We start from the raw sequence: 14,565 nt of genomic DNA on the forward strand, positions 1-14,565 counted from the left end.
CGCATCTATTCTTGTACAAAACATCATTTTCTGCGAAGTATTAGTAAAGTTATAAGCGAAGATCGATTCACAAGGATCTGACAGCTGTCTCCGCTATTTGTTTTTTTTTGGCTTTTAGTAAGAGAGTTGCCATGGCAACCAATAACCGAGTCCAATAACCCATGGCTATGGGTTATTGGACTCGGTTATTGGATTTATACAATGGCTGTGAACCAATCAGATTGCTTGATTTGAGAGAGCCGTTTTATAATGTTATTTATAAATGTGGCTGGCCATAATAGCCTACTTCACTGTGCTGTTTGAGTGCTATTGGCTCACTGGGTTTGGGCACCTCCCATCCTTAGCAGCCAATGACGGACTGCGATGTGTATTGGGGAGGCTTTTTAAAGCAAGTTGTTTTGCTTGTCACCCTGTTTGACTCTGATGAAGACGCAGCAGGCGTCGAAACGTTAGTCATTGAATAAAGCAATTTTCCAGTGAATCGTGTGCTCCAGGATCCTCTTTGGTTTGTCCATTGAACTTTTGTCATGTTCAAATAAATACAAAATATGTATAAATTAGTATAGCTGGTAAAATAAATACGACAGGTTTTTTTTCTTCTAAACATGATGACGTGGAACAGAGTATAGCTGCACAAATACAAGTGAAATAACTGATAAATAGTAACAGACTTTTACGACTCAATGTGAGCAGAACATAGAAACTTCATGTCAAAAAGTAAATCAAAGCTTCAACACAATAAAGCATTAGTTTAGCACTCAGAGCAACATTCATAACAATATGTTCCTCTGTTGGACACAAGGGAACACGAATGTAAAGGAGTGCACAGTGTATGTGAGACAATGCTCTTTTTCTCCTGAGATGAATAAGGTCACATTGGGTAGGATCTGTGTTAGAGGGGTGAGCAGGTCAATTCCTCTGTCGTTTGGAGGCCAGGTAAGTCTCGATGTAGTTGAAGAACAGTTCCAGCTCGCCCATGGCCTTATAAAGTCCTTTACTCTCCATCTGGACAAACACAACACAGTTTATTAACATCATCTGTGACAAGACAAGCAGGCACACTGTAGTAGCCTACAAACACAATCTCCTTTGTAATGATGAATTGGCACATATTATAGTGGAGCTACAGTAGGCTATGATACTTGTGTTTGAGATTGTTTTAGATAATGCTGTGAGTTGGGCTTGAACCCTCCACTGTGTGACCTGCTGACACTCACCTGAGTGTAGGTAGATTTGAAGTCATTGATTTCAAAGGGCTTCTGGCAGGCGAAGTCATTTTTCTATATGGAGGAAAAAAATAGATAATAGGTTACTAGTGAAATACAGAGAGGTTACTAGTGAAATACAGAGAGGTTACTAGTGAAATACAGATAGGTTTAGTGAAATACAGAGGTTACCTGGCATCACAACTACTAGCACATTATGAGGAGCTGCGTGCGCCTTTCCCTTTTTGCAGAACCACCAGTTATGTGCCATTACGCACTCACTGCATTTTAGGAATCACTTGCGCAATGCCATGTCCTGTCCGCACATTCTCTTCCCCTTTTGGTCGCACATCTAAATAATGACCGTCTTCCGTCGCTCTTCTTCTCATCTCAACCCAACGATCAAATGAACTATTTAGAGATCTAATCATGCAGGGACTCCGCTATTTGGTTACGCGCTGCGTCGGCGGTGCTGCATGCGCTCCAGAGTGCGCGCTGCGCACAAGTTGTGTGAAGCAATTGAGCTGAGCGAGACAGACACTGGCAAATCAACGCACCGCACCAGAGTAGCTGTAAATAGGTCAAAATGCCAGGATACTCTACTCACACATCTGATGACATCAGCCTTGAGCTCGTCGAAGATCTGCTGTATGTGTGACGCCCGTGGTGGGCTTGTAGGCGTGCACTCAATTTAAAAACCGACAACGCCACCTAGGTTTGAAGAGCCTAGGACTCTTTTAAATAACACAAAAAGGGATCTAAAACCAGGTTCGTTTCATCGGGTGGAGAGCAGTTAAAACCAGTGGTGTATCAAAAAAGGTGAACAAGGACACAGTGCAAGGAATAACAGTTTTTAATGGCTAAAATATAAAATGCAACAACAGTGATCACCTAAGTCTAAAAATAAAAGACAGGGGGTTAAAACTGCAGCAGCTAAAATGTCTTCGTTAAAATACAGCAACTCAAATGGTCCAGGCAGCTAAAACTCTGGGCCAAGCCCATAAAGTGCTCGTGCTGGATGACTGGGGGAATCCGGAGTCCACCGTGCAGGGGGGGCCTCCTCTCCTCTTCGGTCAGACCTACAGACACAAACTGTAGGGGAGTCAACCGTCCTTTGCTTACATCCTGCTTATTACACGTCTACACCACAAGCACATGGAACACCGAGAAGGTCAAAGACTTACGCGGAAGGGAGAGGTTACACTCTCCCTCTGCTGGCCGCTAGCGAGCGGTGCTCCAAGGCTGGGTTTGGGTTGAGTTTCGGTCCGGCCCACTGCTCCTTCTGGTCTGTTGCTGCTGGGCTGCTGCTAGGTCTGCTGCTTCAGGTCTGCTGCTTAGGTGTGCTGCTGCGGTCTGCTACTGCTTCTGGTCTGCTGCTGCTGCCACTGCTGCTAGGTCTGCTGCTGCGGTCTGCTACTGCTTCTGGTCTGCTGCTGCTGCCACTGCGGTCTGCCACTGCTTCTGGTCTGCCACTGCTTCTGCGTCCCACTGTCAGTCACTGCATGTTCCTCCGCAGGGAAACGGCACATCGGCGAGCCCGGGAAGCCTCACCCCGCCTGTGGGTCTCAGCAACCTAGGTGTGGGACAACGTTTGGGCATCCCCCCCTCTCTCCCATCCCCCGTCAGTCATCTACGGTGCGCCCATAGGTACGCAGGGAGAGAGAGGGGTCCAAGCCGCAACGGCTCAGTTGCCCACACCTTACCTTGCCCACAGGCAGGGCCGTCGGCTGCTCCCCTCTCCGCCGCTTCCCCTCAGTGTGTGTCTGTCCACTCAGTGTCTGTGTCTGTCCACTCAGTGTCTGTGTCTGTCCACTCAGTGTCTGTGTTCTTTCTTTCTTTCCGTGTGTGTTTCGTATCGACAGTTTGTGTAGTCGCAGACTGTAGTTCAATCATGGAAGACCAAATAAGGCATTAATAGAGCACCCCATGCTGTCATAACCCTCAGCCCAAATGACGTCACTAAATGACGTCTCCATCTCCGACGTCACCTTCTCCATGACGTCCCAAATGACATCAGTTATGACATCATAAATGACATCATAAATGACATCAGTTATGACATCATAAATGCCCTTCTCCCAAATGACATCAGTTATGACATCATAAATGACATCAGTTATGACATCATAAATGCCCTTCTCCTGGTACTATATAAAGCCCCCATCACCACAGCTTAAATCACACTTGTGCAGTCATCACTCACCTTGTGTCAGCATCACGCATTCATCCAGCATCTCCAGAGCAAAAAGCTTCATCCCACCACCTCCCCAGATCACCACCAATGTCATGACTCCTGTTGGAAACAAATCCCCTTAGGGGGGATGTCCTATCTCATACGGCACTGACGCCCCTCTCTCATAAGCAAGAGGAGCGTCACATCATGGGGATGTCCTATCTCATACGGCACTGACGCCCCTCTCTCATAAGCAAGAGGAGCGTCACATCATGGACTCAAACTGTCTATTCTGATTCAATAAAGTTTGTTAAAATTATATTACGAGTCTCTCATGATTGAAATATACTTCCCCCAAACAGGTTAAGTCCATCCTCTGGTGCTGTTCAATTGGTCGGCTCAGCTCCATCTATTTTCTAATAGGCCCCCCGCACTGCCTGTCTTTCTTGTGCTCCATCCAGCACAGATTGGTGCCAATAGACAACAGGTGTGCAGTGGTGATCAAGCTTGAGACAATTAACACAAAACCACGTCTAGAAAATAAAAGCATGCAGCAATTCAAAAGGAAACACAACAACCCAAAAAATAATTAAACACTGCAAAAGAAAGAATAAAGAAATACAAAAACATTGTCTCACCGCCCGGCTCACATATGGACTCCATGTGAGGCTTGAAGCTCTTGTTGTCGTCCGTCACTCCAGCCATGGCCGTCGGTAAAACCGTCCTCAGGTAGAAGTCAAGTATGCTGTTTATAGCATGGCAGCCGTATGAGCTCTATGAAGGAGAACATAGTTAGTTAGCCTATGTGATGTTCGTATGCGTTTGGTTGGTCTGCATGAATCGATGCTCCTGATGCATGCATCTTCGCACGCATCGCTGAGAGTTGAGATGGGCTTAGTGGGCTACTTACTTTGATGTAAGCCTCCACGGTCTCGTCTAGCAGCGCTGTCTCCACGTCATCTTTGGCTTCCTGTGGAGAGGCGAAAACAAAGCTTAATGTAACGTTAAGACGGGGTGAGCAGCCTCAGTGACAGACAGGAGAGGTGGAGAGGCTGCCTGCAGCACCTGGACACCGCCACAGGGGCGGTGCAGTGTTGGATTATTTACGTTTCTGGAAGAACGAGACTAGCAAGCAGCGTAGCGTTAACAAGAGAAGAGGTTACTGAACAATACCAAGACAATGGTGACTACTGCCATACTGGGATGATATAGGAATGCATTTACAAGGCTATATCACATCATCATATCAGTTTGTTACTTACGTAGTAATTGGAAAAGTCCTCTCGCAGCTTCCTGAGCTGGACGGGGAAGCCCTCCACGAAGCTGCAGCACTGGCTACTACATACAGGTGTGCACACAACGTTTACTAAACACAGCAGAGTGAAGAAGAAAAGCAGCATGGAGATAGGCGTCATGCTGGAGTCTGTGGAGAGGAGAGATGGAACTCTGAGCTGGAGTGAAAAATGCTGCTGATGAGACCTGGTCTTCTTCCGAGGATACAGTCTGGTCTCATCTCATCTGAGATCATATTTATATACAAGTAGACATTGGGGGGAAGAAATTGGGGGAGGGCAGTGTGAGCATCTGTCCAGCCAGTTGGATGATCATCACCGTGCAGATTATAGTCACAGGCTTGTGTGCGAATGCAAACAGAAAAAAATCCCCTGAAGGTTCCCTAGTTGTCGGGGAACCTCCCCGCAGGGAGCAGTTCGTTAACGCTTTAGAATACAGCCCGCAAATAAGCATGTAGTTATAGTATAACAACGGGGTACCAGGAGTGTAGTTATAGTATAACTACGGTATAAGGAGTGAATTAATACTTTAACTAGAGGGTAACAAGATCTGTATTTATAACTACGGGTACCAGGAGTGTAGTTATAGTATAACTATGGGGTTTAAGGAGTAGTTATGGTATAACTACGGGGTTTAAGGAGTGTAGTTATAGTATAACTACGGGGTTTAAGGAGTGTAGTTATAGTATAAATGTAACGGCGTTGTGTAGGTGGTACTTGCAGCAACCCATGTTAAGGGCTTGTCCAGGGGTGGATTCGAACTGCCGACCCTCGGCTTGGGAGTCCAGCATGTTAACCGCAACACCAAGAGAGCTAGCTCCCTTGGCGGAGCTGGTTAACATGCCTTTATACCTGGGGAGTGAGTTTAACCAATCCACTCGCTACCACTCGGGACTCACGAGGAATCCGCGCTGATTCAACTCGGTTACACTCACCCCCTTAAACTCACTCCACACCCACTGGACATCCGGGTTCACGGCATCAATGTAACGGCGTTGTGTAGGTGGTACTTGCAGCAACCCATGTTAAGGGCTTGTCCAGGGGTGGATTCGAACTGCCGACCCTCGGCTTGGGAGTCCAGCATGTTAACCGCAACACCAAGAGAGCTAGCTCCCTTGGCGGAGCTGGTTAACATGCCTTTATACCTGGGGAGTGAGTTTAACCAATCCACTCGCTACCACTCGGGAGTCACGAGGAATCCGCGCTGATTCAACTCGGTTACACTCACCCCCTTAAACTCACTCCACACCCACTGGACATCCGGGTCACGGCACCAATGTAACGGCGTTGTGTAGGTGGTACTTGCAGCAACCCATGTTAAGGGCTTGTCCAGGGGTGGATTCGAACTGGGGTTACGGGGTTTAAGGAGTGTAGTTATAGTCTAACTACGGGGTTTAAGGAGTGTAGTTATAGTATAACAACGGGGTTTAAGGAGTGTAGTTATAGTATAACTACGGGGTTTAAGGAGTGTAGTTATAACAACGGGGTTTAAGGAGTGTAGTTATAGTATAACAACAGGGTTTAAGGAGTGTAGTTATAGTATAACAACAGGGTTTAAGGAGTGTAGTTATAGTATAACTACGGGGTTTAAGGAGTGAAAAAATACTTTAACTAGAGGGTAACAAGATCTGTAGGCCTACTTATAGTCTAACTACGGGGTCGCGGCTGTATGAAGCAGGGGACCAATTTTGTACTTATAGGCTAATTACGGGGTACCACACTGTACTTACAGGGTAACTACGGGTTTAATCGTGCATTCCTTTATAACTGGGAACTGGTAATCTTACCGGTTCAAAGTTCATGAGCTGGGACGTGACGTCACTAGAGCTGGTATTTCCCATTCCAAACTCGTAGGAGCCTCAGCAGCCCCGACCTCAAAAATCCAAGATGGCTGATCCGCGCAACAACAGTAGTTATAATCGTATAAATGCTATTTAGCACTTCTGTCTTGTTTGTGTCTCGTTAAATCAGCTGTAGGCACACAGCACGGCCTACTTTTATCTGTGTGGACATGAGGCTGCAGTGTTTGTATGCGCAAAATGCCACGAAATGCCTTTGTAACTGACCGCTTATCTCCTATTGTGGCTTGAGTTTCTTTCTTTTTTGTAATTTATATGTTCCCCCTTTTATGAGGAATTATTATAGTTATTGGTGCCATTTATTGACTTTGAACAGCTCAACTGTATTTACCTGTGTGGATCCCACAAGTTGGCAGACATTACTGGTCATCTGCCCATGTATATAATGTCATGTGACTAGGAAACCCTGTTTTCTAAGCCCAATATCACCACCTGTCTCAGGTAGCCTCATTAGGGTGCTAGAAGCAAACATGTAAGCAGAGCTTGAGAAACTCCCTACATACTGCAAGGAAGAAGAGATAAACCACTTGTAAATCCATGGAGGTATGTAGCAAATTACCTTTAGGAGCTGTGTATTAGTTTTTTGTTTTAATTTAAGTTGATGGTGACGTTTCTCTCGCCTCATTTGTTCGGCAGCATGCCAAATTGTGTCCGAGATGCATCGATAAATCCTCGGGTTAACAGCCTTGGTGAGCGGATTGAGGTACGCTGAATATTGTGTTGAGCTGCCAGAATATAAACCTGTTTCCCACAAGTGTACTTTATCTATTTGCACTTTGGATGGATAAGTATTTTTAGAGTTAATTTGTTTAATAAATTCTGTATTTTAAGTTATTTTTAGCTTAATAAATGGTGTGTTTTTGATATTTTATCTTTGTTAGTAAATTGTATTATTCTGATTCAAGGTGGAAACTGTATATTTGTATTTTTGTATGTTTTATAGTTTTCACGGTGTCTACCACACGGTGCCTGATACGATCACCAATAAACCACTGTGGAGCATCAGTCGAGACTCCCTGCCTCCTGTTTACCCCAATCCAAGTGCTGTTATAGTGAAAACTCAGCCTAGGAGAGTGTCTTCATCGTCATCCCTATCAACGAAGCCAACCTACCTACACTCAAATGTCAGGCAAGAACTGAATATCATGCCCCACAGATGCAATGAGAGACGCAACAAAGGATCACAAAGAGAGCCACGCACATGCAATTTATGGTTTTAAATGTTTTCTTTTGTTTCAGCGCTTTGATCCTTTAAGTTTCATGCCAATTGCTAAAATGAAAGTTTAAAGTGACTATTGGCGACAAGATCCTATGGTATGGTCGGTGGTGAAATTTATCAAATGTTAATGTTTTATAAATGTTGAATCCTTGGACCTGTCTTTAATGAAAGGTGTTAAGGGTGAAACGGTTGAGCTTTGGAAGTACTTCTGCTTGTGACATTTATATCGTGCCTGGTTTGTGCTAAAACTTTGGGTCTAAATGTGTTTTGTCAGTGCCTGGATATAGTAGTATCGTTATCGTATTAAGGTTAACGTATTGAGGTTAAGGTCACTACTAGATGTTCGTTTATTCCAGACATACTACACATCATACTCAAAGGTCAAAGTCGAATAGTCAAACCAGCCAACAAAACATGTCACTCCATGCAGAAGGAAAAGACAACCCCCTTAACACACAACAGGACAGGTCAAGGCCACATCCAACAACATCAATAGAGAAGGCCAGAGAGATGCAGGATCAGATGGCCAAAAGGCACAAAGTAGCATTCCATAAGGCTTATGACTCCTGGAAACAGGCAGCAAGAGAAAGCAGAACAAAGTTGAGAGCCTACTGCTCTCCAGACGATCTTGGTCAAATCAAACATGACATTCACACGACACATGACATAGTACACCTTCGTTATGAGTCCATTTTACGGAACCAGGCCGGCACTCTGGATATTGGTACAATTGCTGTAAAAATGGAGGCCTGTACAGCCCTGACCGAGGAGGTGGTAGCCCTTGTGACTAAACGAATGGAAATTATCAACAAGGGCTTCAATGATCAAGTTGAGGAAAGAGAGGCTGAGGAAGTAGAAGAGCCCCCTAGTGTTAAGGCGGAGACTGGCATCGCTCAGTCCATGCCAAGTCTGGTATGTGAAGCAGTAGGACCTCCAGAGTCTGAGGTTGATCAAGAGTTAGGCTGCAATCCAGTCAAGGTTGTGAAGCTGGGGGCTGTAGGTGAGCCAGGAAGGGTCTCGTCGGTCGTCTGTTTTCAACCCTTACCTGTGGTGACAGAGGCTGCAGATTTCAGTTTGGTTGAGTTTGTAGTTGGACACGAGGAGTGTGGTCCACCTAAACTAGTAGATGAACAGGCTCTAGAGCTTCAGCTAGAGACTCGTCATTCTGACAGTTTTAAGGTAAGAGGAAAGTCTAGCACCACATCAGACAAGGTAAAGCATCAGCAGTCTGAACCTGCAGTGGGGGCTGTGGAGCTCAACCTAGAGAAAGAGCAGAAAGCAGGGAAGTGTGTTTTCGACCCAGGTGTTCTAGGGTTAGTCTCCAGGTCTGACGCGGTGGTTTGTGCAGCAGTGAGTGTGTTTCCTCAGGAAGGAACAGAACTAGAAGTTGACCATTCTGCTCCGGAGACAGAAAGCACTAGACTGCCCAACAAGGCCTTGGAGAACCTGTACTGTTTCCTTCCATGTAAGAAACTGTTGAGACAAGAAGTGCTGGACTGCATCTGGCTTATTGGAGTCAGTAAACTGACTCACAATCTGTGGAGGTCTTCTGATTTCAGAAAGGTGAATAGAGTGGCAGAGGGAAAGGCTTTCTCCATCCCTCACCTAGTGGACTGCCAAGGAGAGTGTTGTCGTTGAGGTTTCTGAGAATTAGTTGTCTATTTTCTTCACAGTAGCCTACTGTTGTTCGTTACTGCTACAGCTAAATTGATGTCAGGAGTATCAAGTTTCCCCCATTGTATTTTAAGCGGTCAGACGTGTGGAAATCCCATATGTTTAAATAATTCACTGAAGTTGTTCATAATGGGATTTGGGGGGAGTGTAACTGACCGCTTATCTCCTATTGTGGCTTGAGTTTCTTTCTTTTTTGTAATTTATATGTTCCCCCTTTTATGAGGAATTATTATAGTTATTGGTGCCATTTATTGACTTTGAACAGCTCAACTGTATTTACCTGTGTGGATCCCACAAGATGGCAGACATTACTGGTCATCTGCCCATGTATATAATGTCATGTGACTAGGAAACCCTGTTTTCTAAGCCCAATATCACCACCTGTCTCAGGTAGCCTCATTAGGGTGCTAGAAGCAAACATGTAAGCAGAGCTTGAGAAACTCCCTACATACTGCAAGGAAGAAGAGATAAACCACTTGTAAATCCATGGAGGTATGTAGCAAATTACCTTTAGGAGCTGTGTATTAGTTTTTTGTTTTCATTTAAGTTGATGGTGACGTTTCTCTCGCCTCATTTGTTCGGCAGCATGCCAAATTGTGTCCGAGATGCATCGATAAATCCTCGGGTTAACAGCCTTGGTGAGCGGATTGAGGTACGCTGAATTTTGTGTTGAGCTGCCAGAATATAAACCTGTTTCCCACAAGTGTACTTTATCTACTTGCACTTTGGATGGATAAGTATTTTTAGAGTTAATTTGTTTAATAAATTCTGTATTTTAAGTTATTTTTAGCTTAATAAATGGTGTGTTTTTGATATTTTATCTTTGTTAGTAAATTGTATTATTCTGATTCAAGGTGGAAACTGTATATTTGTATTTTTGTATGTTTTATAGTTTTCACGGTGTCTACCACACGGTGCCTGATACGATCACCAATAAACCACTGTGGAGCATCAGTCGAGACTCCCTGCCTCCTGTTTACCCCAATCCAAGTGCTGTTACAGCCTTGTTATCAACTGTTATTGCTAACAATGGCTAGCCTGGCTAGCGAGTGGATCTGACCAGTGAACAGTGAACTTCCCAGCTCAACTTTTCTGCAAATGGAATGCTAACAAAACGGATGTGACATAATTTAGCCTCCACATCCCAGTTATTTTGCGATAAAGGAACGCACGATAAGGAGTGTAGTTATAGTATAACTACGGGGTTTAAGGAGTGTAGTTATAGTCTAACTACGGGGTTTAAGGAGTGAACAAATACTTTAACTAGAGGGTAACAAGATCTGTAGGCTACTTATAGTCTAACTACGGGGTTGCGGGCTGCAGGCTGCAGGGGACCAATTTTGTACTTATAGGGCTAATGGTACCACACTGTACTTACAGGGTAACTGGGGGTTTAAGGAGTGTAGTTATAGTATAACTACAGGGTTTAAGGAGTGTAGTTATACTATAACTGTAAAGGAGTGCACAGTGTACAGTATGAGAGACAATGGTCTCTTTCTCCTTGGCATGTCGGCTCAGTGCATCGGTTGTAAAATGAATAAAATTAAATAAAAGTAAGCGAAAACAATAAAATCAGATCAGATCAATAAAGTGCAATGTGCTAAGTGCTATTCCGAGTAGCAAGTCCGCACATTAAGACCCGGATAAGAGATATAAAAAAAAGAATAAAATAGAGTAATAAAAACAACAAAATACTTCAAACAATAATATAAAGTGCACTGGTGCTACTCATTTATTTAGGAATTGTACCGCCTCTGGGAAGAAGCTGTTTACCAGCCTACTTGTACGGACCTTGTGCTTTGTTGTTCTGTCAGAGCAGTGCTCTCAGCGGTAGCGTCTACCTGAAGGTAGCTGGGTGATGAGACCGTTGCCAGGGTGGCTGGGGTCCCTGATTATTTTCAGGGCCCTGTCACGGCACCTTTTAATATAGATGCCTTTTACTGAAGGCAGATCAGCACCAATGATCCTCTGAGCTGTTCTCACTACTCTGTCAATAAGAGTACGGTCATCTATGGAACAGCTTCCATACCAAGCCGTTATGTTCCCTGTGAGGAGGCTCTCAACGGTGGATCTGTAAAAATTGATCAGTGTCTTGATGGATACACCAGCTTTCTTTAGGCATCTCAGAAAGTAGGATAGACTCAACGATCAAATGAACTATTGAGAGATCTAATTAGATGCAGGGACGCCGCTATTTCTTATTGGTTACGCGCTGTGTCAGCGGTGCTGCATGCGCTCCAGAGTGCGCGCTGCGCACAAGTTGTGTGAAGCTTGAGCTGAGCTACACTCCTTAAACCCTGTAGTTATACTATAACTACACTCCTTAAACCCCGTAGTTATACTATAACTACACTCCTTAAACCCCATAGTTATACTATAACTACACCCCTTAAACCCCGTAGTTACCCTGTAAGTACAGTGTGGTACCCCGTAATTAGCCTATAAGTACAAAATTGGTCCCCTGCTTCATAATACAGCCTGCGACCCCGTAGTTAGACTATAAGTACAGATCTTGTTACCCTCTAGTTAAAGTATTTTTTCACTCCTTAAACCCTGTAGTTAGACTATAACTACACTCCTTAAACCCCGTAGTTATACTATAACTACACTCCATAAACCCCATAGTTATACTATAACTACACTCCTTAAACCCCGTAGTTATACTATAACTACACTCCTGGTACCCCGTTGTTATACTATAACTACATGCTTATTTGCCGGCTGTATTCTAAAGCGTTACCAGCAGTTCCTCTCAGCGAGTCCCCAGAACTGTTTGGTCCGAAAGCGCCTATTGAGAGAGAAAAGTGAGCATCTTATCAGCCAGTTGGATGATCATCACCGTGCACATTATAGTCTAACTTAACCCACAGGTATTCCTTTAAATGCTCATGCTGATCACACCATCATTACTACCAGGAACTATAACGCCCCTCTCCGTCTCGCACCCACACACTCCTCCGCTTATCTGACTTTAGGATGTGGTGTGGTGAAGCCAGGTGTCTCTTTGTTCTCTCTAGTCTTCTCACTTTCACCCTCCTATGTTGAGGGTGTGCGTGTGTGTGTGTGTGTGTGTGTGTGTGTATGTGTGTATGTATATACATATTTAGTCGTATGGGTAGTATGGCTGTGCGGGGTAACCTTTAGTTTGTGTATATAAAAAAAAAAAAAAAAAAAAAAATCTTCTAATATACGTTTTAGTTTAGATACTTAAGTCACTTTTATGCACATTTTTGCACTTTCAGTATTTTAGCATAATACTGTATTAGATATGTATATTTCTTATTGCCGTAGTAGATTTAGCAACTCTAGTACGTAGTACTCTTATCAACCTTTTCTGGTATTATTGTGCCTTAGCTACATGTTTTTTTTTTATATAATGTATATTTTCCCCCCGATTTTTTATCCCATTTTTATCCCCCATTAGTGCTAATTTAATTTATTTATCCTGGTTGCTACTCCACCCTCTGCTGATCTGGGGAGAGCCGAAACTGGCTCCATGCTTCCTCCGAGACACATGGCAGTTAGCCAGCCGCTTCTTTTCACCTGACAGGGGAAGCTTCACCGGTAGGACATAGCACGTGGGAGGTTCACGCTATTCCAACCAGTTCCCCTCCCTCCGAACAGGCGCCCTTAACGACCAGAGGAGGAACCACATTAGCAACCAGGATATTGCATGTTTTGGTGAAGGGGGTTCCTATATGAAGGAAACCCCCGGGAGGCACGGGGAGAACATGCAAACTCCACACAAAAAGGCCCTTTTGACGACCCCACCCGGGCGGTGGGCACTCGAGGACATGCGGACGGGCACGCATTCCTTCAGCGTTCACAGCGTCCCAGGTGGGAATCGAACCCAGGACCTTCGAGCTGTGAGGCGACAGCGCTTACCACTGCACCACCGTACCCCCCTGCTACATGTTTCAGTGTCAGTTTTTGTCTCCTGTTGTTGTCCTGACTGTTGAATGTGGCTGCATCATGTGACACATCAATTTCCTGCAAAGGATCAATAAAGTATCTATTTATCTGAAAATATCGAGGAATTGCACTTAAGAGCTTTCTTAAGAACTTCCAACATTTTCCTCTCATGTAATTTCTTAAGATCTATCTTAAGAACACATTGGTGAATCCGGCCCCAGGTCTTCTACCTGCTCTATTTGTAAAGTGCCTTGAGATAACTCTTGTGATTTGGCAGTATATGAATATAAAATTGATTGAGATTGATTGATTGATGCTGGATCGTGCTTTTCTGCTATGGTAGAGAGACTCGAGTAACTACACATGAATCATGGATGTAGCAAATTAACCACAAATGTAACTTTGATTCTATCCTGGCTCAGCATGTTTATTGCATGATGGTAGCTTTCTGTAGCTGTATCTATACTGTATATCAGCCACTGTGAGGTTTGCTTCACTCCGGCTAAAGATTTGCAGCGTATACAGTAGTTCTACCTTTACATTGTTACCATATAATTCGTCACATCGTGTGCAGGTTGCTGCCTGCATGGCTGTATATGTGAAACGCTCTCCTTTAGAGGAAATGCATATATACTTTCAAACAGATTCACCTGCTGTTTCGCTTTCATACCGCTCGCCTGTGTGTGTGTGTGTGTGTGTGCGTGCGCGTGCGTGTGTGTTGTTGTAAGTGTGTTATGTGCAGAAATATACCAAAGACTCATAAAGTCATTATTATCAGATCTGACCAGTGAGAGCTGAGTAATAGCCTCAAGTCCTCTCTGGATAAATATAGCATATCTCAATGCTGTATTACTTTAGGAATGGATCACTGATATCTGATATCTTCTAAGCCCCCTCCGGAGCAATAAAGGGATACATCTGAGAATATACATCTGAATTAAGTACGTGAAGATTGATGATACATTTCTCAGATGTTTCTTCATAATTTACCATTAGAGCGTGTTAGAAACACAAATAAAAGACAAATTGAATGCTTGCTAGAATTTCACAAGCACGAGAAAATGTCAAAATCTCACACCGATTTGAAATGAACCTTGTGTATGTCTACAGGAATTGAATGAGAGGAAGTGATGGTCTTATTTAGGACATTACTTTCCCCTGGGTGGACCACCAAGGTCTTTATGTTCACAGAACCGGGTGTGAATCTTTCACAGAATGCGTGTTGAACTAC

At 44.1% G+C, this 14,565-nt stretch overlaps 1 protein-coding gene across 1 annotated transcript; it reads right to left on the reverse strand.

Moving 5' to 3' along the window:
- Positions 1–909: 909 nt before the first annotated feature.
- Positions 910–4,793, reverse strand: LOC310799377 (interleukin-10-like; the record flags this gene model as incomplete). Its single annotated transcript, XM_083661966.1, has 6 exons — positions 910–1,005; positions 1,218–1,280; positions 1,768–1,775; positions 4,017–4,152; positions 4,289–4,348; positions 4,641–4,793. 6 exons carry the CDS (start codon positions 4,791–4,793, stop codon positions 910–912), a joined length of 516 nt encoding a protein of 171 aa, XP_083518092.1.
- Between the last annotated feature and the right edge of the window lie 9,772 nt (positions 4,794–14,565).

Source organism: Poromitra crassiceps, assembly GCF_964638095.1.
Source record: "Poromitra crassiceps genome assembly, chromosome: 27".
NCBI lineage: Eukaryota > Metazoa > Chordata > Actinopteri > Beryciformes > Melamphaidae > Poromitra > Poromitra crassiceps.